Genomic DNA, 25,584 nt, shown 5'->3' with positions numbered 1-25,584 from the left:
CTCTGGGAGAAGAGGACATAAATATTCATGAGCCAATTATCTCTTCCCCTCTCTGGTTGATTAGATGACCAGATTATTATTATTACTAACATTTGTTAAATGCTTACAATCAGCAAAGCCCAGTACTAAATTCTGGAATAATAGTAAGAATTGTGGTAATTGTTCATCAAATCGATCAACGGTATTTACTGAGCACTTTGTGTAGAGCACTTGTACTAAGCACTCGGGAAAATACAATTCATTGGAGTTGGTGGACATGATCCCTGCCCACAAGTAGTTTACAGATAAGATGGGGAGACAGACGTTATAATAAATTACAGCTAGGGGAAATACAGAGTATAAAATGTGTGTATAAGTGCTGTGGGGCTGGAGTGAGTGACAGAGTGCTTAAAGGGAACACAGCCAACTGCACAGGTGACACAGAGGGGTGGGTTTAGAGAAGACATCTTGGGGTTGATTTGATTTTAGGAAGGTTTTGAATGTGGGGAATGGTGGTGGACTGTCGGATATGAAGAGGGAGGGGGTTCCAGGCCAGAGGAAGGATGCGGACAAGGGGTCAGTTGGGGGATAGACGAGATTGAGGTATGCAGAGTAGGTTGGATTGGAGAAGCAAAGTGTGCAGACTGGGTTTTAGTAGGGCTTACTATGTATCGAGCACCGTAATGGTACAAGAAAAGAGAGCGGACACAGTCTATCAGAAAGTCAACTGCCCTGACCCTAAGATGCCGAGGCTGCATAAACCCAGGAAACTCCTCTAAGAAAACAACTTTGGGATAAATTTGAGAAGGTGCAAAGAGGCCAACAATTCCTCAAAGCCCGAGCCTCTTCTGCTTGCTGTTTGAGGGGATAGTGTGACAAAATGGCTAAATCGTAAACAGCGTCAGGTGTTGCAAACAACAAGCATAACAGAAAAACAAAGAACTGTTTTTGTGAGTGCACAGTGTGGTTAGGATTGAGTCCTGCATGGGACTTTGCAGTTTCACACATACACATACACACACATCCACAGGTGTACTTCACTGTCAGGTGGGTCCCTGAGGGTAGGGAATGTGTCCTGTGCTTCTGTTGGGACTCTTCCAAGCATTTAGTACAATACTTTGCATTCAGTGGGCACTCAAACTCCACTGACAGTACAAGTCAAATACAAAGGCTATATCTATCTACACAAAGCATTCAAGACTGCACTGTTGCCTGGATAGAAGTAATATGTAAAATGCCCAACGCTCCTAAGCTGCTTTAACAGAGTGGTTTAGTTTCCTTGGGAGGTGAGTTGTCTGACCCACTTGATTTTGGGATTTTCCAGTATAGAAACCAACATGATTAAAAAATACTTAGTGTCCCATTCACTGGAACCCCTGAAGGGTCCCTAGCTGGGCTTATGCATTCATTAGATTTTGACAATCTTACAGGGCTGACTTCACAACTTCATAAAAGTTCTTAACTCAAGTAGGGATTAGAGCTGTGGAAAAAGGATTTCAGAGAACAGCAGCTGCCCTTAGTCTTCCTACTAGTCCCCAGAGAGACAACAAACAACAAAGAAAAATTGTAAAAACTTTCATTCATTCATTCAATCGTATTTATTGAGCGCTTACTGTGTGCAGAGCACTGTACTAGCGCTTGGAAAGTATGTCAGCTGAACTCCTTGGAAAAAATTACATTGTAGCAAGAAATTAAATATAAATAAAAAAGGGGAAATTTTGGCTGATGGGGAATAAATAGGACCATCCCAGGAACCTCTTGAGTTAAACAAAGAGGTGTCAGTGGTGCACGTAAGAGAAAAAGGGAAGCTGTTTGAGCATCTGACTGCAGTTAAACAGCAGGTTTGGAGGGTTCTACCCCAGGAGGGACGTAGAATCATCTTCAAAATGCTCTTTGAAACCGTAGTGTTGAGTTTGGAGGAGGAGCAAGGCCTAGTGGATAGAGCCCGTGCCTAGGAGTCAAAAGGACCTGGGTTCTAATCTTGGATCGGCCCCTTTTCTGCTGTGTGACCTCAGGCAAGTCATTTAACTTCTCTGTGCCTTAGTTACCTCATCTGCAAAATGGGGATTGAGACTGTGAGGCCCATGTGGGGCATGGACTGCCTCCGATCTGATTATCTTGCATCTACCCCAGCGCTCAGTACAATGCCTAGCACATAGTAAACACTTAGCAAATACCATAAAGAACTAATCTTCTGTCACCTAGACCGGGGACTTTTCACCGATTTTTATAATCTGTTCTCCAACACTGTCCTGGGGTCATCTGAAATATCACCCTCAAACACAAAGTGCTCACTAGAATTGGAACTGAGGAAGTGGAGCAGTACACATGCAGCCGGTAAGAGACATGTGTCCTCCTCACCTGCTCAGACTGTGGCTGCTCTGCTTCTTTCTGGGCACCCAAGGATTTTGTCTTCCTTAAGGAGCTCACCGAGAAGCAGCTCAGTAACTGCCATAAATGGCCAGGGCCTGAACTCCCAAGGAAAGCTGGTAGCCCTGGTTGAAAACCTCTAACCCAAGCAGCAAATGAATCCCCATCGAAGCCACCAGAGAGCAGTAATTACCACCGGTTAGTGGAAATCACTACAGATTCTCTTCGGAGCTCGGCCCACGGCCAAACTTCGAAAAAATGGGGCATTGGACCAAAGCTGAGAGATTAACTCATACAAACAACAGGTCGACAGGGAGAAGCCGGGTTACTTTGAGAGAGATTAATGAGAAGTCCCAGGCTCAGGATGCCATGTGAAGGTAAACTGGAACTTTGGCAGTTGGGGAGTCCTGCTTGCTGCTCCTGACCTCCCATACCTCTGGGGGCTGTAATAGCTTAAAATGCTGTGTTAATTGGATTGATGTGTTGATGCCAGGAGACCCCGGGTGAGCTGGGAGGCTGGACTATTGGGGGCATGACTCCATGAACTTTAATTCCAGCTCAGCGGCATTATGTTGGTGTCAACGTTAGGTGTGTTCTATCCAGATTTGTTAAAAAAAAAAAAAAAAGGAATTTCTAAAGAAAAATTTCTTTTTCAAGAAATAAACCTGATCCACACAATCCTAACTTTTAAAAATTAGAGTTATGAGCCCCCTTTCTAAGTATTGGAAAAGCTCTCAAACCTTAAATTCCTTTTTCAATACACGGCAGTACTGAATGTTAACAAAAATTCAGCCCAAGCACAGATCGCATGTGCTATCCCAGGGCAAGATGCAGTAGGAACTGTTGTGAAAAGGCCTGTGGCTGGCAGTGTTATTCCTCCCCATGCCCTTCACCACCACTAACACCACCGTATAGGGTTTAGTAGCTTGAAAGAGCTAAATGCTCCATTACCTTATCCTGAAAAGCGACAGCAAACATTTAAAACAAACCTTGAAATGCACTGTTTTGGGGGGAGATACATATCCCCACAAGTTTCTAACCAAGGTTTCCTTTTTTTCCTCCATAAGACTATTGGCTTTCAGACAAAACACCAAATGCATCCATCTCTCCTTGAGCACAAGGTACATGCGCTTAACAAAGCAGCTCGGTCTGGTGTCAAGGTCACTGAGCTCTGACTAAATAAGCTCTTTCTATGAAAGGGACTAGGATTGCCCCCGGGGGTTCAGGCAGGAAATGAAATGGAAATTGCAGCGCAAATCCCAAACCAATGAAAACCATTAGTCAGGAGGAATAAAACCCAGGTTGCTTTAGAATAATAATAATAATGACCTGAATTTGTAGCGTACTTTTCGTTTTCCACTGAACTTTTACATCAGTGATCTCACTAGCCTCACAACAACCCTGTAAGGTAGGATAGTAAAACTGAGTAGGGTAGCTAGAGGGGCCGAAAGGGAACGTGTCTATTCATTGTTATATTGTATTCTCCCAAATGCTTAGTAATAATAATAATAACTGTGGTATTTGTTAAGCGCTATGTGCCAAGCACTGTACTGAGCGCTGAGGTAGATACAAGTTAGGTTGGACACAGTCTCCGTCCCACATGGGGTTCACACTCTTAATCCCCATTTTACAGATGAGGTAACTGAGGCACAGAGAAGTGAAGTGACTTGCCCAAGGTCACACAGCAGATGAGTGGTGGAGCCAGAATTAGAACCCCGGTCCTTCTGACTCCCAGAACCCTGCCCCCAAGAGCTTGTCCAGGGATGTACTAAAATGGGGGTGGAGGGGGGTAAGGACATCAGTTGTTCTAGGTGACCCCTGAGCCGGGGGGTGGAGGGGGAGGATACAACACAATATAAAGCGGGTCAGGGGAGAATGGTGATGTTTCGGGAGCTGGGTTATGATTGAGCCCCGGGGAGACGAATGGCTTCTCCAGCAATCCCATCCGGTTACGGCCACCACCCTCCCGGAAAAGGGGCAGCGAGGTGCCGTGGCAGGAGGGACCTGAGGAGGAGTGCACCTTGGGAGCTCAACTATCTAGTCCAGCCCTGCTGGGAACCGCAAAGCAAGCAGGGAGAGGCTCATTCCCATCTCTCTTTTTATTGAAACAAAAGCTCCACCATCCACCAGGGAAAGGCAAGGGACGTGCTAAGCAAGCAGGTTCCTGGCTCTGGTGATCCCCGCGGAAAGTCCTCCCCTTCTCAAATCCAAAAAACCACTCCCCTCCCCACCTTCGGGGTCCTCCTAAAAAGCCCCCTCCTCCAGGAGGCATTCCCCAACTAATCTCCAGCTTTCTGGTCTTCTCATCCCAATCAGCCACCCTCAGCGCTCAAGTAGAGATTTATTTGATTCATTTAATTTCTTTATTCATTCTTGGTTTTTGTCTTTAATCAGTTTGTATCAGTGTTTTAATTCATGTTCTTAGGATAGATATACAGTTTACGTCTGCCTGTCTCCCCGATTAAAACTGTATGCTCCCTGGGGGCAGGGATCGGGTCTTCAACTTCTACTGCACGTTTCCAAATGCCAGGATCAGTGCTCTGCACGCAATAGGCAACGAGGAAATACAAACAAAGAGAACTGTGTTACCTTTCCTTCCGAGCGGTAACATTTTTCAACAAATGCAATCAAGTTTGCACTTCAGTAGAGACACCACTCATTCAAGCCAAGAAGTACGGCTCCAGCCCTCACCCCAAGTTCTTTCCTGTCCTCCAGAGTCCCTTTAAGTTCGCCTGAACTGGATTCTTCTTTTTCTCTGCATGTAACTTTTTGGTACTCAGTTCCAGGGGGCTGCAGCAGACATTATCGCCGATGAACAAAAGAGCCCAGGAAGGGACAGCCTGGGGCCCTTGGCACCAGAGTGAGACAGAGTTCAGCAGGTAAGGAGGGCATCAGTGGTGGTTTTCCAAAAACAGATCCACCGAGATTTCTGGTTTGTCTCTTCCTAGATCATCTCCACTCTGTGTCACTAGCATCCAAAAGAGAGAACACCAGCAGCTCTGGCAATGCCCCCACAGACTCCGGAGCTCTGCTGCTGCTGAGAGTAAGAGAAAGAAAGAGAGAGAGGCACTTCCCTTAAGCATCCTTAAGAATCAAAGCCTTTCAGGAATCAGAGCTGCTATTACAGCTCACTCCCATTTAGGCAGCCCTGGCAAGCTTCCCCATAGCAGGGCTCTCTCCTGTGAGGTAAGTAACAGAAACATTCAGCTTCAGAGGCAACTGACTTGGGACAACTCCAGGACTCTACGTGTGTATCCCAGCCCGAAGGTTTCAAGAATTAAAAAAAGAAAAAAAAAAGATTATCACTGCAAAACACACATAAACATCACATTGGGGGATGGAGTGTAATCACATTTGTACAAATATGTGCACACAAATCTGTACATGAGTGTTATATGGACACACACACACACACACATCCGTGTGTATCTAGATACCCACTTATTTTACATGACTGTGAGACACTTCTCAGGTCTGACTTTCCAGATAAGACTTGACAGCAATTGAAACAACATGGAAAAATTTGTTTCATTCGAGGGTAAAAGTTCCAATCTGACCACCTTGCGCAAACGGATCTCAGTCCTCAGCCAGGCCAGGGTGGCAGAGGAGGCACCTCTTCCTCCACCATCAGTCTCCCCAGCAGTGCCCGGAGGTGCCTCCAGAAGCCTCGGGAAATTTGCTCTAGGGATTTGGGGGGCTATTTCCAGCGTATAAAAGGCACCAGACGCATGAATAAAACAAAACTATTACAAGACCAGTCACATTGGAGAAATAATTTCAATAAATAAAGGGCCAGCAAACTCCCCTGCATTTGTGACCTAGGGACAGACAGAAAGCCAGAGGCTGCGAAAAGAAGACAATGGACCTTGCCTTAGAGCCCTTAGGTCAGGAGTTTGGACTTGGCCAAAAGAACCCCAAAGGCAAGAAAGAACCCTCTTCTGAGGGCTCTTGCCCTTGGTCCCCTGGCCTCAAATTTGGAAACAGTTAGCAGCAGTTCTTAGCCGGGGCTTCCCCTTCTGACCTCTCTGCGCACCCTGCCAGGGTGTGGCAGCTGTGCACATCTGAAAATGGGATGACTGCAGAAGGAAAGCTCCCAGGCTGGATGGTCCCCAGCATAGTTTTTACTTTATTGACCGCCCTGGCCTCCCAAAGTTTGCTATCCCATGTGCCTGACCATTCAGTTCCACCGTCACCCACTGGACCACCTTCCCAAAATACACACACACACACACACACACACGCAGCCCGAAGTCTGACTGACAGAGGCCCGTAACCAGCCTCTCCCAAACTACAGGGAAGAGTCCTCAGGTTCCGGATTCCTGACATCAAAGAGGTCAGCCATAGGTGAGATTGATAACACTCCATCTCTAGTTTATGGGAAAAGAGGGCCCATACTCTTTACTCAGATACCGCAGAGTGTCCAGGCACTCATCAACAAACTGCTTCGGCTGTCCTTTTGCTGCCCTGTGCTTCCCCATCATGCATCATCTGTTCCACTGAGGAACTGGTGTCTGATCCGCCTGTCTGCTGGTGGAGAGGGTGGGGGGAGGGAGAACACTTTTTTTTTTGCTTCTAGTTGGATTTGCTGTCGACTTTCTTTCCTTCGCCCGGATCCATTTCTGTCAAGACGCAGTAACAGAGCAGTTGAGTGGCTCGAGTGACGGCAGCTAAAGAGGAAAGGCAGAATGGGAAATCAGTATCTCTGTACCCAATGACCAGTGACAGAAATGGCATCTTCATCCAAAGACAGGAGCAAATGGAGCTTTTCCTGTACTTTGCGGTAGCTGGCTTCTGGGGATGAGGAAAGAGGGGAAAGGTTGAGAAAGGTGGTGGGTATCTAAGCGAAGGACTGTGGGTCAACTCCAGCTCCAGTCATGGATTTCACCCCTCTGGGCCTCAGCGCTTCATCTGCGTAAAGGGGACAAGAATCCCACATAGACTAAAAAGGCAATGGGTGAGGTGTGATTTCATTTTGAGCTCTGACATAGGACATTCATAGAAGATTGCACTGTTATAGGGAAAGTAACCCCCAGGAATGACACTTCTCCTAAGTGAAGGAAGTAGGCAAAAGAGCAGCTATTTATCAACTCTAAGTTACATTAAGCAAACAAAAAGGCACATTTTTTCCAAAATGGCTCAACCCCATTAGTCTTTGGCCAAAAGACCAAGGACTGTTTACCACATTCCAAGAGAGGGAATTCGGGCTCACCTGACCTCTCCCTCCTCAAGCTCTTCCCCCACCAGACTCCCTGTTCTAGCAAAGAATGCAGAAACCCCCATATCCTCCAGAGAGGCTTACCAATAAGCTTTCTTATAAAGAGGGGCCTTCTGGAAACGGGCAAATAGACTCCCAAGACGTAGACTGGAATGCCAGACAGAGCGATGGCTATGCCGATCAGGGAGTTAATGGTGTCGCTGTAGAGAGGAACGATCACCAGGAACACGGAGCACAAGCAGAAAGTGATCGGGAAAAACAGGCTCAGCTGAAACAAGAGGAGGAAACAGTGAGCTAGCACTCTGACTCTACTGTTCAGACACACAACACATTCACGCAGAGCCCTTGAATGATCATGCTGCCTACATTCAGCCCAGAAGCTTCCGCACCACCTCTATAAACCACCCTGTCACACACTGTCACCAAACCATCAGCAGGATTGATTTGGCTCCTACTTTGGCAGAACGCTGGACGGGATGCTGCAAAAGAGGAAGATTGGCCCCTTAAAACAATTCTGGTCACTGCCCGGCTCTTAAGAAGCAGGGTGGCTCAGTGGAAAGATCCCGGGCTCAGGAGTTAGAGGTCATGGGCTCTAATCCCGGCTCTGCCACTTGTCAGCTGTGTGACTTTGGGCAAGTCACTTCACTTCTCTGTGCCTCAGTTACCTCATCTGTAAAGTGGGGATTAAGACTGTGAGCCCCAAGTGGGACAACCCGATTACCTTGTATCTACCCTAGTGCTTAGAACAGTGTTTGGCACATAGTAAGCACTTAACAAATACCATCATTATTATTATTATTAATGCACTGTCAAGAGGAACAGCGGTCTAAGCACTCAATCATAGGGTTTTCTAACTTGGATGAGAGAAAAGGGCAGGATCAGATCTGGCTTCCGTTCCATGCACCCACAGAAGTTGGACTCACTGACTATTTCACATACCTTCCTTGGGTGGTTGGGGTTGGGGGCGTGAAGAGGGAAGAAAAGAGGCAAGGAGAGAAGAGTGAGGGAGTAGAGGGTGGGTGAGACAGGAGAGCAGACAGCCTCAGAATCCCCACCCCCATCTTGCCATCTCCACTCACAACCAACGGCCCTGCCCCCTGTAGGGGCAGGGGATGGATGAAGGAATGACTTCAAAAACTGGATTGCTGGTTAATGATCTGAAATGGGAATGAGATCAGGAGATGGGGGTGGGTGGGAGAGAAAACAGCAAGGAAGTTTACCCTACTGTGCTGAGGAACTTGCTGAGTAGCACTTGTTTTCTCTCTCAAATGTTTAATGTTAAATTGTTAATTATTTCTTTGTTGGCCTCTTGTCCCACTTACACCCAGTCCTCTTATACTGTGAGGATTGCGTTCTTGAAAAACCCCACATTCAAAGGTGGTGAAAACATCTGCGATGGCAGAACTATATATGTTACTGCCAGTTGTTTCCATTAGGTTTAGCCCTTGGAACTCCATGTGGGAGTGGGACTGTGTCTGATTTAATAAGAATAGTTGTAGTTACTAGGTGCCGAGCGCTGTACTATGCACTGTTGAAGATACAAGATAATCATGTGGGACACAGTCCCTGCCCACAGGGGGATTACAGTCTACGTGGGAGGGAGCAAGCGCTCAAGACAGTGCTTTGCACACACTAAACACTCAATAAACACGACTGAAGGAATGAGCAGGCATTGAATCCCCACTTTAAAGCTGAGGAAACTGAGGACAGAGAAGTGACTTGCTCAAGGTTCCACAGCAGAAAGGTGGCAGACCTGGGATTAGGCTCCAGAGAAGCTGATTTCCCAGGCCCGTGCTCTTCCCACTAGGCCACGCTGATCTGATTGCACTCTATCGACCCCAGCATTTAGCACAATGTAAGCACACTACTAATACCAGAATTGTTCTAAGGGCCCAATCTTCCTCTTTTGCAGTATCTAGTCCAGTGCTCTGCCAGAGTAGGAGCCAAATCAATCCTGCTGCTGATGGTTTTGTGACAGTGTGTGACCCAAAAATCCAGTGGTGGTTTCTGACTGGGGTGATGGTCAGGGAGGGGTAAGTCTTCCCAGAGCCACCCCACCCCCCACCCCCGCCAACTTTGATTAGGCTTTCCTGTTAGTACTTGGCACGAAGCCGAGGGGTAGACAAACACCACACCGACACATGCCAGTCACTTGGTGGCTGGGACATCCTTCTGGGGACCACACTGTCTTTCTGGAGAATCCTCACCTTGAGAGGCCTGGGCCGATCCGGCTCCTTCCAACGAAGGTATAGCTGCCCAGCGATCGACAGACCCACAAAAAACCAGTAGCTGAAACTGAAGTAGTTGATGAGCAGGAAAACATCTTCCACAATCAGGTAAATCAGGGCCATGCCACACTGTGGGGGAAAAACGGGTGATGAGTCTGCGTACCACAAGGAGCAACCTCAGGCCAGGAGAACCTCCTTTTCATTATTTCCCACTTCCCATTAGAGGTCCCTCTCACCCAGCACTTTCCACGCCAGTCTTGATCTCCCCAGACCCCCCACCATACCGATTTTTCATCTATTTGAGCTGAAAATGTCATTTCCTCCATATTTCTGGGGAGACTATTCCATAAGCCAGCAGCTCTCCTCGCCAGCCCCGATCACTCTTTCTATTCTGTATCACCCGTCCTGCCTTTGCTTACCCCTGCTCGGCTACAGTTCCTCTAATTGGAGTTTCAAGGGGTCACCCTTTGGGGACCCCTGCTTAGCCAGTTAGTCCACATTAACTCCTCGAAACCGGCCCTGTTGTCTCTCACCAGGCCTGGGGGGGTGGGGGTGGGAGCCAAATCTATTGATTCTCCCAGCACAGGAGGAGGGGGCCTCCTCCAGGGTACAATGGCTCTTGGGTTGTACAGCCCCAAAACTAATCAATCATATTTACTGAACACATTGTGTACAATATAACAGACACATTCCCTGCCCACAATGAGCAGTAGCATGAGAAGCAGCGTGGCCTAGTGGAAAGAGCACGGGCAGAGTCAGAGGACCTGGGTTCTAATCACAGCTCTGCCAATTGTCTGCTGTGTGACCTTGAGCAAGTCACTTCACTTCTCTGGGCCTCAGTTACCGCATCTATAAAATGGGGATTAAGACTGGGAGCCCCATGTGGGACAAGGATTGTGTCTAACCTGTTTATCTCGTATCTTCCTCAGTGCTTAGTGCAGGATCTGGCTCATAGTAAATGCCTAACAAATCCCCTTAAAAAAAGAAGAAGAAAACCAGCACATTTTCTTTGCCTCAGAGCAATGTGGGGGATTAAGTTAGGTTTGAATTTTGTTTCCTAACCAAGAGCTGAGTGCTGACCTCCTTTCACAATGGACTTACTTTGCTTGACAAGAAAGTGAAAGACCTGAACAACCTGACAGCAGTATTAGAGCCAGCATACCGCCCCTTTATAAAACCTCAAACTCAAAACAAGCAGATGTTATTGGCAGCCACCCCCTCCACGGGAAAGCGTGACACCAACCATCCCAGATTGCTGGTTGTTTTTTTTTGTCTGGGGCAGCGGCCTGGATGGCCCCATTCTCAAACCTGCCCGAAGGAAAATCAGCAGCTCACATTGAAAAGGAGTGCGGGCACCGGAGTGAAGCGTTTTATATGGATCATGGACAGCAGATCAGGGAGGTGACCTTCACGGGAGCCTACAAAGAAGAGTCTGCCCAAAGGACAAGAGATGAGGTCAGGTGGGTATACTCAAACACATTTACACAACTGAGCATCACACACACACCCACACACACAAATACACACACACATAGGACAGGGCACAAAACTCTCTGCATATTTCGACCTATCATGACCCAGACCTCGCTCTGAAGTGATTTTTCTCTTGGTGGGAATCCCCAGGTCCCTGAGTTCATCAGAACTATCTGGCAAAAGCAACCCTTTTGTGGGGCAGCAGCTCCCATCGGCCAGGGCCGTTTGTCCTTGAACTGGTTTCCTGATGTCATGGCCACCAAATTAATAGTCGTCAGAGCTGCTCTATTGTTCTCACACTGTTTGTTTCAGAAGGGCAACAGTAGCAAGGCTCTACACTGGCTCGAGAGGGCATTACCAGCTGACTTGCCAGTGGAAGCCTTTGGGCAGTCCAAACCAAAATTAAAAAGTTCATAATCTTCAGGGGTTCCTGGGACTTAACCCCAGAAGCAGCATCTAAGGTCCAATTGGGTTTACAAGCTTTCAAGCCCCAGTGTGGATGTGTGGAGAGGACTAGGAAGAAATGGAAGAAGAGAAAAATCAGTCCTCCATTTTGGTTCAGGTCACCGCAAAGCCCCTTGGTCCCTTCCCAGCAAATCTGCAGAGAGCAGCTAAAAGGATAAGCTCATTGTTTTGCAGTAAGCACAGAGAATATACCCTTCAGGTCAACAGTGAGCATGGCTGGGTCACAACCAAGTCAACCACCCGTGCAGGCTGGGAAGGGATGAAATAACACGGCTGGCAGGCAGCCCACTGAACCAAAACAAGCTCCACATGCTCACTCTAACCCTCTTGGACACGCTGGGACAGTACAAGTAATGTAATGAAGACGGAGGGTGGGGGAAAGGTTCTTTAAAAGTTAAGTTTCAGTCCCGCAGAGAGAAAGGCCAATTCTAGGACACTTGAGGCCATCGGCACGTCAGTGGAGAAGAGGACCCAAAATGAGCTTGCGGTGTTGTCCGTGGAGAGGCGTGGAGATGCACTACCTCGACGATGCAAAGATGGACGCGTTGAGTCCCCCGAAACATGAGAAAGCCACCGCTATTGGGATCGTCCAGCTGAATACTCCAAAGGCCTGGTCAGCAAATGTCTGACAGGTGAAGAAAGAAAGAAACTTTAACATGCCGACAAAAGACAAGACGGACGTGAGACGATCGTTGCTACCAACTCAGTCGTTTAAAAAAAAAGATTTGAAAATTATCATGACAAACCTTAAAAATGGCAGTTATTACAGTACCATCCACTGCGGGAGCCTTGCGTTTTAAGGCTGACCAAAGAAGCCTCAGACAGTAACAGATGAGGTCTACTGCATGGAAACCTTAAATCAGGGGGCTAAATATCCACTAACAGATGATTCTCCACTTACATATAGCAAACGTCAGCGTGGAAAATATTTGCTTTCACTTTCTTGCTTTTCCACTCTCCCAAATCATCCCTTCTTCTAAAAATGATCACCGACTTGCTGTGTAGTTCTTGGACTTTCTTAGACTGGGCCTTCTGGCTTCTTTTTCTTTTGTCATCCTCACATTTCACCAGATCCACCCTCACTGCCCCAGCTCTCATTATCTGTCCCAACTCTGAAGAAAACCTGACCCTCAGAACAGCTGCATCCTCCCAGAGTTCAACTGAGGTCAGTCACATCATGTTATTTTTTAGATTACTTAGCCAAGTGTCATGGTAGAGCTAGCAACAGCTGCTTCTACCTAATGGTTCTGGATCTCAGCTCTGGGTTTTGCTGCTGCTCACCACTTACCCTCTAACAAATCAATGGGGAGCTCTTATATGGAAACAGAGAGCCCATCTAATTAGGATAACTGAGCAGGGGCTTGGCTGAGGGACCGAGGGTCAGTGCCAAAGCCAGGAAGTTCAATGGCTGAAGCAGGCAGATTGGGAAAGGGCTTCTGAGTCCCAGGCAATGACAAAAGACTAAAGCATGATAGAAGAGATCATGTAACCAACAAGAAGCCTTATTGAAGTGAGTCAACAACCATTCTATGGGTCTGAGATCAATGGATCTGGACCAACTTTAAAAGGTTCAGGTCTAAGACTGGCCAGAATGAGTGGCCTCTCCTCTTAGCAGTGGTACCAGTGGGACTGGGCAACCAATCCATTTCAACGAGACCTACTTGCGGAGTGGACTCACTTTTAGGCAGGCCCAGGATGGCCAACCATATAATCAACTGACTCGACTGCTATTGTAACCCGGAAGCGACAGACACTTCAAGAGGTCAACTGGTCCAGTCCCCCACCTCCAGGCAGGAGAATGGTTTAAACCAGCCGGGATGGACAGATACCTCTCCTTTGAGATTCTCTGAGGATGCGGCCCACGCAACCTCCTGTAACCGATTCTATTTTACTCCTCTGACAGTCTAGATGTTCTTTCTTATATCCAACCGAATGCTCTCTCGTTGCAATTTAAGACTATTTTCTCCTGTTCGGTCATCCTTTTGTTTGGGTTCAGCCCTTCTTTCTCTCTCAAACTGCTAGTGACTTTAAAAGGAACCAGGAAGGTCACTAAAGTCACACTTCCTGGGCCATATGGAAAGTGAAAGTTCAAGATGGGATCTGTGAACAAGTACAAGGGCACTTATCCTTTCGACAATAAACCGGCTCTGTTCGGCTCTGCATCCTTACACTTTTTGCTGGTGGGTTTCTGATTGATTCTCTAAGTTCCCTACTGTACCACTCTGCTGGCTTCCCTGATTCCTCAGAAAGGAGAATGAAGATCTGGCCCCACCCACAGGTCCCAGCAGAGAAGTCTCTAGAGAGGTGAGGGCCTCTCTACTGGTGCCTTTCTCCCCCACCCCCAACAGATGATTTTGCTCACCTAAGCAGACCCTGAAAAGCAAGTTGGAAAACATGAGAGGCTAAAAGTGGCCTCCTTGCCTGGGACAAACACCAGCTCATCCCCTCTGGTCAGGAGATCAAAGTCACTTTCCCAAGGAGACCAGTTGCTCCAGATACCCAATGATGCATTTTGTCCTAATGCCTGGGAATGCTGACGGATGCCAGAGCAGCACAAAGAGGGAAATCACGTCCTATCCATGAAGTGACAGAACTGGATGGAAAGGAACCAGAGTGTCTCAGAAAGTAAAATTCACCGTGATTTTATGCTATGGAGAAAGAGGCAGAGGGAGGGAAGGAGAGAAATAAGGAAGAATGAGAAGAAGGAGATAAAGAGTAAAATGAACTAAAGATGGTGAGAGATTCATATTCACCAAGTTAATGAGATGATGTGCCCCCACCCACCGCCCCATGCAAAAATAAGTAAATAGTCGTTCTCAGGCTTGCCTTCCTCTATTCTATCTCACTCCTAATGAATAATGCAGAAAAGATCCCTGCAGATTTCCAGAATCTACTGGAATAAGGGCCAACTTTTCATTTTGAGCATGGTGATAAAAAGGTTGTCAGAGATTATGGCAGAGGAGGGTAAGGACCGGGAAGGGACAGACATCAAAGAGCTAATAAGCCAGAAAGCCTCTATTTGGGTCTTTGCAAGCCCTGAGGGAAAACTCTCAAGTCTTTTCAGAGATCTGGGGTGAGCAAGGCTGGGAGTCCATGACCCCCACAGAGGTGGCTGGCACCTAGGCCTCCTGGCATATGTTCCTTTCACAAACACAGGTAAACCAGAAAGAAATTGGATTACTGAGAACCCTAATGGAGGCTAGCCTCCTCTCCCAAACCCAAAGTCCAAGCAGTACCAAGAGATGCCTAAAGCAGCTGCCATATCCTCTGTGAATTTTCAATAAATGAAAGTGCTTACAAAACTAGTCAACTATAATCCTCAGAAGTTCTGGAGGAATGTAAGAGATATGTTTTTGAGAGTGCTACAATCACCAAACACATGTAATATGTAGCAGATGCAACAGATGTAACTAAGCAAGTTCCTCTCAGCACAAGTCCACCCAAAGATGGGCCAGAAGTAGGCTAGGTCAAGTCAGAAGACAGTGCTCTGGGGGAGCACCTTATATACAGCCAATTAATAGGGGGAGGAAGGAGATGCACTGAGATTCAGGATGCCATCACTTCTGGGAACCTAAATGGGGAGTTAATCTCGTAGAAAAGGAATCCTAACAGAACTCAAATCATCCAGTTCACCCCCTACCTTTAAGCAGAATCCCATCTAAACCATCCCAGCCAGAGGCGAGTGTATCTTGTTCTTAAAAATCTAGAGAGATTCTTCAACCTCGATTAATAGCATTCTCTCAGTAACCCTTTAACAACTCAATTCCAGAAAGTTCTTCCTTATATCTAATCCAAATCTCTCATGCTGCAATTTATACCCCTTCAGAACACTGGTCACTAGCCTCTCTGTAATGACTCCCCACAATCTTGAGTAGCATCATGGGCCCCCTTAGCCTTATTTTCTGCAGGCTAAATAATCCTGGGTCCTTGAGACTTTCCTGATAGATCTCAATTTTGAGCCCTTTGATGCCCTTCCCTGACCCACCACCAAATTTTAGAGGCCTATCAGCTATTACAAGATCCCTCCACAATCCTCTTGCTGAGGGGAGGTAGGGACTCCAATGTATGCACCCCCAGGGAGCTGCACGTAAGTAAAATACAGGCATCTTGGGGACCTGTGCTAGTACTGAGCGAGCTGCTGGGGTTCTCGTAGTAATTCTGTCTTGAAGAGGGGAGGATTATACTTCAGGGAGAAACCTGTCTCCCAAACCCCTACTGGAGTCTAGGAGTCTAGTGGATATAGTTAGTTCTATAGTACTTAATTCTACTACAACTAGCTATTGTTTTAACATCTCAGTGTAACAAAACAAAACAAAGAAAAAGTTATACCTTCTGAGTTTGGCATTTTCTCTTCCAAGTAGGGGAAGGGAAACCTGGAAGAGGACATATAAACTCCACCAGCTTCCCTCCTCCCCCATTCTCCATCATCCCCCAGTCCCCCTTCCTCCCCTCCCCTCCCCCTGACCCTCCCCAGCCTACAGCTGCCAACTGAGGGTAGGGCCCCAGGGCAATCAGGAAGCATGGCCTGGCATACTTTTATAGGGGAAAGAAGTCCGTTTATATAGCTTTAAATATTTTTTAGTTCTTTGATATTGAATGACAACAAAAACTACTGGTTGACTAGTGAGACAGAATACACTGAAGCCATAGGACATATGAGACTGGGAAATTTTTTCAACCTGACTGTATATCAGCCCTGGACAGACTCAGCCAATGAGTACAGGAGCCCCATTTTTGCTCTCTCCTCTCTCCAAGGGAAAAAAAAACAACCTTCCTCCCCCGCCCCCGCCCCCCCAAAAAAATGGTAAAAGTATTTCCTCCACGTCTACTAGAGTTACAACGTATGGCCTGGGCCCGGGACAAAGCATGTCCTGTGGGTAAATCCTTAGGGAGAAATTTTAAAGGAAGAAATTCCAAGAACTGGCTTACAAATATTTTCCAGGGAAAAGAGGACAGGGACAAATCAAACGTACAAGTGTATACACCTGGGAATTTTCCATCTTTGAACAAGTTCAGGACTGTGCTATGCAGTTTTTCCTTATCGTACTGCATTTATTAAGTACCAAAATGTGCCTGCTATTAGATGCTTCCTTGTTACTAAACAACTTCTAGCTAAACACCTATGAATCTGCTTTGGAATGCATAGCATGCCTTGCACCTTAGCCCCAAAAGGTCTTCAACAATTCCGAGTCCACCAGCTTGATTTTACCTGGAAGAAAGCTGAAGCCCAGGAAGTTCAAGTGACTTCTCCGGAGTCACTTAGTCCACACATCAATAGCCCAGCAGCAGCATCAGAACACACACAATAAGTGCTACTGCTACCTACTGTTTGCACAATAATTCAGAAGGGCCAACCAAAACAGATTCCTGGAACAAACAGAAAACAGCTCTTCCACCAAAGACAGGCCAGGCTTGAAATCTGTGCCTGCTGACACAGGTCTGATCTCTTGCATCCATTCCCTCCTGGAGAAATGGCATATCTTGAAAAACATTCTTGGCATATCCCAGAAACCATATAGGCTTTTCACCCTGCACATCTCAAGGCTGTCAACAGGAAGCTGTAGTGAATTTTCTAGAGTTGAACTGAAAGATGATAGCACCCCAGGGCCTTGAGCGCTTAGCTCTGAGCCGGGGAGTAGAAAGCTTGCCACCATGGTGCTTAGGATAAAGGGAACAAGGCTCCAACAAATACTGGTGACTGTGATTAAATGAGGTGGGATGGCGGGGAAGGAGGCAGGGTGAAGCTGGGGAAAATCTATCAGCATTCACTTGGAGGGCTGAGACTAAGCAAACCTCTGGAGCTAGCCCTCCCAACTCCAACTCCACCTCATCTCACCTACCACTACCCTGGGATACACTCTGGAGTTCCTGAGGCTCAGAGGTATAAAAAGCAGTGGCAAAGGAACTGGGGTGCTTGCGGGCATGTGTGGAGGGTGATGGTACGCCTACCTGGAGGCAGCTAAGACAGAGGCATTTAGTCCGCCATAACAGGAGAAGGCCACTGCTAGGGGGATGGTCCATTTCATAAAGCTCAGCGTTTCTTCTGAGAACGTCTGAAGAGCAAGAAGCATTACAAAATTAAACAACCATTCTTCCAGGGCTTTGACAAATTCTACATCAGCTTTGTCCATCTACACGTTGCTCTGTCAGCGGAGAGTTGGAAAATGAGGTGGCTACAAGGTATTGTAATCGTTGTGACTTGAATCTATGCTCATCCTAGAAAAGTGGGCATGTGTGTCTCTCCACACATCCTCTCCTTTCTCACCTTTCCTTCGGAACAGGCTTAAGCACCAGAAAACTGTTATTCTTTGGATAATGAATTGATCAGGAATAGAAGCTTTTGAACAATCTCCGACAACAACATTATTAAAACATTGGGATATTTTTTTCATTTCCCAATCCAGTGCCCCACTGGGTGTTTACTGCCTGATGTACTGCCATTGAGTGTATACCAGGAAAGCTGTGGGTGGGTGCCTCACAGGTTTGGAGTGTTTGCTAAAATGTCCCTGGTCTGTACCCTGGGGTGCCAGGCCAGTTCTAGAGCCTCCGTGGCCCCTGGGGGTTCAAATCCATGGAGAGGCTGGGGGAAAAATCAACTCTGCTGCTCCCCTAGGATATTGAGCCCAGTTTGGGTTGGCCTGAAGATTGATTCCAGAACCCAGTGGGGGTTCTGTTTTGCTGAGGGAGCATCTTCGTCCTCCTAACCCCAAGTGGAATAAAACTTCAGGTGGAGCATAGAACCAGCCTTAGGTCTGGGGAAAGTGGTTTGGAAAACCCATTAGCCTAGGGGGCACTGGCTGCTGTTCACAGGGGAATGTGGGGTAGTCCAGTGGCCCAGTAGGTACATTTAGCTGTCGGGTTGCTGTCTGGGTTTTATATTTAAGCACACAGATTGCCTGGTCTGCTATGGATTTATCGGCCAAGATCTTCAGGACGATGACCCTGTAAAAAAGGTAAAATGTTTTGTCCCACTTTAGGGGTCCAGGGACAAAAAGAAGAGCTGGGAAATAAGCCAAAACCTCCCCAAATTTCAGTGAGCTTTCTCCACGTGGGATTGGCCTTTTATCTTGAAAGCCCCCCTCTCCCCCCCCCACTGCCCTCTGGGACGCATGGCACAATACCAGTCACTTCACTCGGAGTGAAGAGGGTCTCATCCAACTGGGATTGATATTACCCAGCAGGCAAAGGCAACCTTACTGGATCACCTGTGATTTCCAGATTTCAGGGAACCCACATAATGATGCCTTACAAAGGAAAACTTAATAACAATAATAATAATAACCGTGATATTTGTTTCGTGCTTTCTATGTGCCAAGCACTGTACTAAGCGCTGTGATAAATACAAGATAATCAGGTTGGACACAGTCACTGTCCCATACGGGGCTCACAATCTAAGGGGGTGGGAGGACAAATATTTAGCCTCATTTCACAGATGAGGAAACTGAGACCCAGAGAAGTTAAGTGACTTATCCAAGGTCACACAGCAGGCAAGTGATAGAGCTGGGATTAGAACCTGGGTCCTCTGGCTCCCAAGCCCGGAGTCTTTCTACTAAGCCATGAGCTTGAGAAAAAAGGGAGCAATGATTGGAAATGCAAGGGAGCAATGATTGGAAATGCCTGTTTGAAGAGTAACCTGCTCTTACCTTTTCATCTATTGCCTATCTTTCGCTCATAAAGTAAAGTCTCTTATATCCAGTCTCTGCATAGCTGGAAAACTCAGTCATCCAGACTTGCAGAATCTGGAATTGGACCAATGGGTGTACATGGTTAAGTGAACCTGCTGCAGGGACCTTGGAGTTAGCAGTCTGACCCTTGGGGAAATCCCTAAGGGATCCCTAAAAAACCTCAATATATATACAATCCTGATCTCCAAACAGCAGCTGAGTTAGGTTTAGGTGGGACTCCAAGAGATTCCCCCCAAATCCCAATAATAATAATAATAATAATAATTGTGGTATTTGTTAAGCGCTTACTATGTGCCAGACACTGAATTAAGCACTAGCGTAGATACAAGATAGGTTGGACACAGACCCTGTCAGATCGGAAATCTGACCTCAAGGAATTCCTAGGGCCATGCAGCTCCTCAATTATCTGGAGAATTGGAGGATCCAGTCTAGTTTCCAACCTATGCATTCTGGAGAATTCAGTTTACTGGCCTCCCTGCCCAGCAGCAACCAGAGCTGTTTGCTTTAGAAAAACAATTGAATGCACCTTAGTGGAATTTTAAACTGTTTGCCTTCCAAATGAGAATTAAGGAAGGTTTTTCCTCATCATTAGTCTCTCATCTTTTGAATATTACCTTCCAAAGGTGAATGAGGAGACTAACATTTAGAATGGCATAACTAAACAGATGAGTCCCACCCCGCCCTCACCGCTCCCTCCACAGCCCCTTCTGCACACAATACACCTGCTCTCAATCCCTGACACAAATCTGTGTGTGCTGTGTGTCCCAAAAAAGCCCAGTTATGTTTTTATAAAAAGGATCAAAGCAACTTATTTCTCTCAGATGCACAGTCCTAAAGTAAGAAATGGAGGGTTCTCAAACTGGCAATTATGTGGTTTCAAAGATTTCCAGACCATTTCAACTCATTTCTAGCTCAAGAAAGCACAAGCATTAGGAGAGGTTTTCAGCCTTGACTCACTGTTAAGAGCTGTGATGAAACCACAACTGTCTTTTGGGGGGGAGCAGAGGGGAGAAAGGCTTGCCAGGAGTCGGAAAAAGGTTTCAATTCCCTTTCCCATCGTGTGCCATTACCCCATTTTGAAGCTGTACAGTCTTCGAGATCACTCTTCACTGCTCTCTTGCCTGGAATGGCACTCTAAGAAACTCTTTGCTGATAGATGAGCAGCAGCACAAGCAACATGTTTCAGACCCTTCAAACAAGAGAGAGGATAAGCAACCCCATCGCTCTCATGCGAGAGAATCTGATTCACAATTTGGCTCCCACTCCCTTTCCCAAGATTCGACTCACACCTTCACTCAACGAAGAGGGTGAGCCATGTGCCCCGTGAGCCAGTACAGTAAACGTTGTGAGGGAATGTACATATTCCCACAGTAGGATAAAAACCTGGTTAACAGAAAAGGATGAGATTCCAGGGCATACATTGGGAAAGTTGCTAATGGCAAAGAGAATCTTCCTGTTGACTCCGGTAGACAACACTGGCCATCCGGTGTGGAGAAAGGAGAGACGGGCTTGGGCTGTTTTCTACAATAGTGCAGTAGTGCTGATGCCCAGGACAGGAGAACTTCAAATACTACTGCAAGAAGCATTCCTCAACATCCTTCCCAGTGAGCATGGGGTTATATGAGTGATGGAGGAGGAAATGATGATAAAGCAGAAGTTAAAAGAGAACAATTCGTGAAAAGTTGAAAGGAGTTTTACTTTAAATAGGACAAAGGGCAGAAATTTTTTTTTAAAAAGATAATGGGAGTTGGAGTGGAGATCACAAAGACAAACAAGTCTAAACTCCCTTTTTTAACAGTCCAGTGAGAGACTTAAAAGATGATTGCTTCTGGGTAGCTGCAGCCTTTTCAAAAATAAACCGAGAGCTACACCAGCAAAAAAGGATTTGATTTCACAGCCAAGACCTGGATTCAGGTAACACAACATTCTACTCTAACCCAACCCATCAGTATTATCAAAACCATCCCCGTAGTGAGCAGAGAATAAAGGATTCCCGATATCCATCTTGAGGTGAGCCCTACTAAAAATGGGGAAACAATTTAGCATGAATGGTGCAGAAACCTTCCATTACCTCTGGCTTTGTACCCTCGTAAAGTATTATTGAAAAGGCTTGTTGAACTGGATCACCCAAAAAGGGAAAGAAAAAGAGCAACCAGGCTCACTTGTAGGTTAAGAATTCAATAACCTCCTGAAAAGAAACTTGAGGAAGTTGAAGTTTACAGATGTGTTAATGAACTTCCCAAAAGAGTAATGGAATAAATGGGCACTGCACCAAAATAAGAGTTAGGATCTTATTTTGGGTGGGAGAGTAAAGTTAAATGAGATTCTTCCATTTTCCCTAAAGTTTCAGCAAGGCTTCAAATGCTTCAGGGGATCAACAGAGAGGAAACCTCATCTGATATTGGCCCTCAGATGGTCTCATTCCTATGAAATAATAATAATAATAATGTTGGTATTTGTTAAGCGCTAACTATGTGCAGAGCACTGTTCTAAGCACTGGGGTAGATACAGGGTAATCAGGTTGTCCCACGTGAGGCTCACAGTTAATCCCCATTTTACAGGTGAGGTCACTGAGGCACAGAGAAGTTAAGTGACTTGCCCACAGTCACACAGCTGACAAGTGGCAGAGCCGGTATTCGAACCCATGACCTCTGACTCCCAAGCCTGGGCTCTTTCCACTGAGCCATGCTGCTTCTCTGTATGTATGTGGTTGCTCAAAAATCACATATGCACACATAAGACAACATGTAGGCACAAACACTCAATGCCAAAAAAGCAAATCAAGAACTCCACTGCAGAGGTGCAATAAAGTGTTCCTACTGGCAGGCAAAAAAAAAGATGCTGCCCAACTGACCACAATGGATGTTAGGAACAGAGATTGGCCAAGGGTGGAGAAACAGAGGGGAAAGTGTTCAGGAGTTGGAACCATCTCCCATATCGCTAAATTCCACTTCAAGTACTGCAAACAGTTAAAAGATTCCATCAGAGAAGAGTTCCACAAGGAGGTTCTTGGGTCCCAGAGTTATCATCTCAGTGGGTGGATCTGTCTCATGGGAAAAGTAGGGAGGCTGCCATATTAATAACCACTTTGGTGAATCAATTGAAAGCCACCCGTCTTAAAGATGTGCTGGCCAGTTTGAAGGACTTGATTCTTCTCCGCCCTGTAATTTTATTAGCAGGATGACCAACAGAAAACATGGCTTTGCTTGTTCCACCCAATAATTCACATTCTGCAGGGCAACAAGACATTACACTTTATGCAAGCCTTTCAACTGATATTATGATGACATAGAACATCCTTATTTCTATCGGAAATCAGAGAAATTTTGCCTAGGGCTAAAGTTACAGTTTCTTAGCAAATTCAGTTTATTGAAGTGGGCTTATTACAAAACAGTAAGTCGGCTCTGTATTAAAAACTTTCTATGTGAATTTCTCCTTGTGATATATACTGTAGTATGAGAATTAATCAATCAATGGTATTTATTGAGTACTTATTGTTTGCAGTGCACTACTAAACTCCTGGGAGAGTACACTATAACAGAGTTGGTAGAATGAACTATTGAAGTGGTATTTGACTAGCAAAGACGACCACAGGAATCAGCGTCCAATACACTTATGGAAATAGGGAAAAAGTTGTGGTTCGAGAGCAAAACCCTGCCCTGTTTTTGCTGTTTTTCCATTTGGGAACAAATAAGAAAAGAATTAGTACTGTGCTCAATTGCAGAGGCTAAAACAAAAACAATATAAAATATTCAGGGCAGTTTAAATGTCTTGACATAGCAAACCAAATGCTAGGATAGCCATAAGGAATATTTTACTCACCACAGCCACGGCATCACTGCCAAAGACAGCTCTGATATCCAGCACTGCATAGTAAGCAACATTGGTCAAAATATAGATGACTGTCACTATGGGCATAGAAATTGCAATAGCCAGTGGCAGGTTCCTGATGAAGGAAACACACAAAAAGGAATCATTCTACAGTTGAATGTTTCAATGGAATAAAAGTAAAATTTAAGACCCAGGATGAAATCATTTAAAAAAAAATAATAATGCTGTTGGTCTTTTGGTCCCACTTATGGAACCAGTCAAGTTGCAGGCCCTAGGCCATTAAAGTAGCCAACTTTTTATTTCAATCATTTCCAGTGGGGACTTTCTTTCTAATATCAGTACAGTGAATCAACCCCAGCTCCCCTTCAACAAACCCTATTTTAAAGACATCATAAATGTTGTATAACTAAAGCTAAGAAGCCCTGTGAGACTCTGAAAAGTTCACACTGGATAGCCTAGTTGGCATTCTCCGACTGTAATTTTAGTTATGCTGTAGTTTTTGCCAAAAGAACTGTATGTACCAGAATGACACCAGCCTCTAAGCAGAGCCCTCTAAGCTCTCTACAGGATCAGGGGTACTAGGGCAAAACTGAATATAACTCTCTGATTGATTCAGAATGAGGATTTCAGAGCCGGCCAATGGTAATCTGTTTCTCTGTGTGCTTCCATAGTGGAAAGCAGACTCAAAAAGTAGCCACTTCTGTGTTAATAATAATAATTGTGGTACTTGCTACACACTTAATTCTGTGCCAAGCACTGTACTAAGTGCTTGGGTAGATACATTATCAGGTTGGACACATTCCCTGTCCCACTTGAGGGTCACAGTCTAAGTAGGAAGGAGAGCAGATATTGAATCCTCAGTTTATAGATGAGGTAACTGAGGCACAGAGAAATGAAGTGACTTGCCCAACCAAGGTCACAGAGCAGGCCAGTGGCAGATCTGGAATTAAAACCCAGGTCTTCTGACTCCCAAGCCCAGGCTCTTTCCACTGGGCCACGCTGCTTTTCACACTGCTTTCCACTAAGAGACTCTGCTAGTAGTCACAGTCTTTACAACAGGACTAAAATAGAGACAGCTGCCCCACTTTGCAGCTCACTTACACAACAGTGCTGTAAGAAAAGCCTCTCAATCTGAAAAGAGGATACTGCAGGGAGAAAGAAGGGAAGGTTTCTGAAAGATACCTCTGGTGCTTCAAATCCTTTTTCAAAAGGAGCTCTACCTGAATGTACACCTGGAGTTTTTTGATTGTCTAAGGGAGAGGAATTCCAGATCCCTGGATGTAACTGCCAAAACCTAGCCACCCGCCAGTCTGGAGTCGCAAAGACAAGATGGAATCCCAGTGGGGTGCTCCTTAAGGATTAGAGGTGTAATTTTGAAAACTGCATAGCAGGGACCTCACTCTCATTTATCTACACCCTCTCTTCACTCCTCCTCCCCCAAAACTTTCTCTCTCACACACAACACATACACACACCTCTCAAATCTTTCTCAACTTCACTGCCCCCAGGTTCCTCCTAAACCAACATATCCAGGCTTCACTCCTCGCTCTAATACGAGATGATTACTCTTCATTTTATCCAACTATAAAATGAAAATAATAATAAAAACTTGTCCCCATTCCCACCTTAGAAGATACTGTAAAAAAGAAATAGGTTAATGCTAGAGGGCTGTCAGCATTGATGATTCAATAGTGGAATCCTCATCTGCCACACAGGTGCTGCAGGTTCGATTCAAGTCAGTGCCATTATGTAGCAAAGCAGCATGGCCTAGTAGAAAGAATCCGGGCCTGGGAGTCAGAGGACCTGGGTTCTAATCCCAACTCTGCCACTGGCCTGCTGTGTGGTTTGGGCAAGTCGTTTCACCGGGCCTCAGTTTCCTCATCTGTAAAGTGGGGATTCGATACCCGTTCTCCCTCCTACTTAGGCTGTGAGCCCCACGTAGACTGTACAATCTGATTACTTCGTATCTACCCTAGAACTTAGTACAGTTCTTGGCACATAGTAAGCGCTTAACAAATAACTACAATTATTTAGGATCCATAAAATTACAAGGGAACTGGGGAGTGCAGTAGCGTTTGCAAAATTTTACTTATGAGACCACATGACACGAGAGTTGTGGTGGCTTCTTGAATGGCTCTCAGCCAAGACTAGCAAAACCTAGGCAAGCAGAAAAATGTGGGAGAAAATCATCAACCTTTCTTGCTGGCTTAGCAGAAAACTCTCACCAGGAATATTACTTCTGTGGATCATGCAGGCTGCTAGATTGTGAGCCCCTTGAGGGACAGGAACCATGTCTATTTCCCACTTGTGTATTTTTTTCCCAGCGCTTAGTACAGCA

At 45.9% G+C, this 25,584-nt stretch overlaps 1 protein-coding gene across 3 annotated transcripts in view; it reads right to left on the bottom strand.

Moving 5' to 3' along the window:
- Positions 1 to 4,698: 4,698 nt before the first annotated feature.
- Positions 4,699 to 25,584, bottom strand: part of SLC7A6 (solute carrier family 7 member 6) — a 68,687-nt gene continuing 47,801 nt past the window's right edge. For all 3 annotated transcript variants that reach the window (XM_029050886.1, XM_029050884.1, XM_029050888.2), the window contains 6 exons: positions 23,238 to 23,361; positions 12,252 to 12,355; positions 11,128 to 11,224; positions 9,772 to 9,921; positions 7,649 to 7,832; positions 4,699 to 7,016 (listed from right to left, as the gene is read on the bottom strand). In XM_029050886.1, coding sequence (XP_028906719.1) covers positions 6,922 to 7,016; positions 7,649 to 7,832; positions 9,772 to 9,921; positions 11,128 to 11,224; positions 12,252 to 12,355; positions 23,238 to 23,361 — 754 coding nt within the window. In that variant the 3' untranslated portion in view covers positions 4,699 to 6,921. The remainder of the gene's footprint in view (positions 7,017 to 7,648; positions 7,833 to 9,771; positions 9,922 to 11,127; positions 11,225 to 12,251; positions 12,356 to 23,237; positions 23,362 to 25,584) is intronic.

The sequence above is a fragment of the Ornithorhynchus anatinus genome, chromosome X1 (genome assembly GCF_004115215.2).
Source record: "Ornithorhynchus anatinus isolate Pmale09 chromosome X1, mOrnAna1.pri.v4, whole genome shotgun sequence".
Lineage (NCBI taxonomy): Eukaryota > Metazoa > Chordata > Mammalia > Monotremata > Ornithorhynchidae > Ornithorhynchus > Ornithorhynchus anatinus.
Note: the sequence above shows the minus strand (reverse complement) of the source record. Positions and strands in the feature narration are given on the sequence as shown.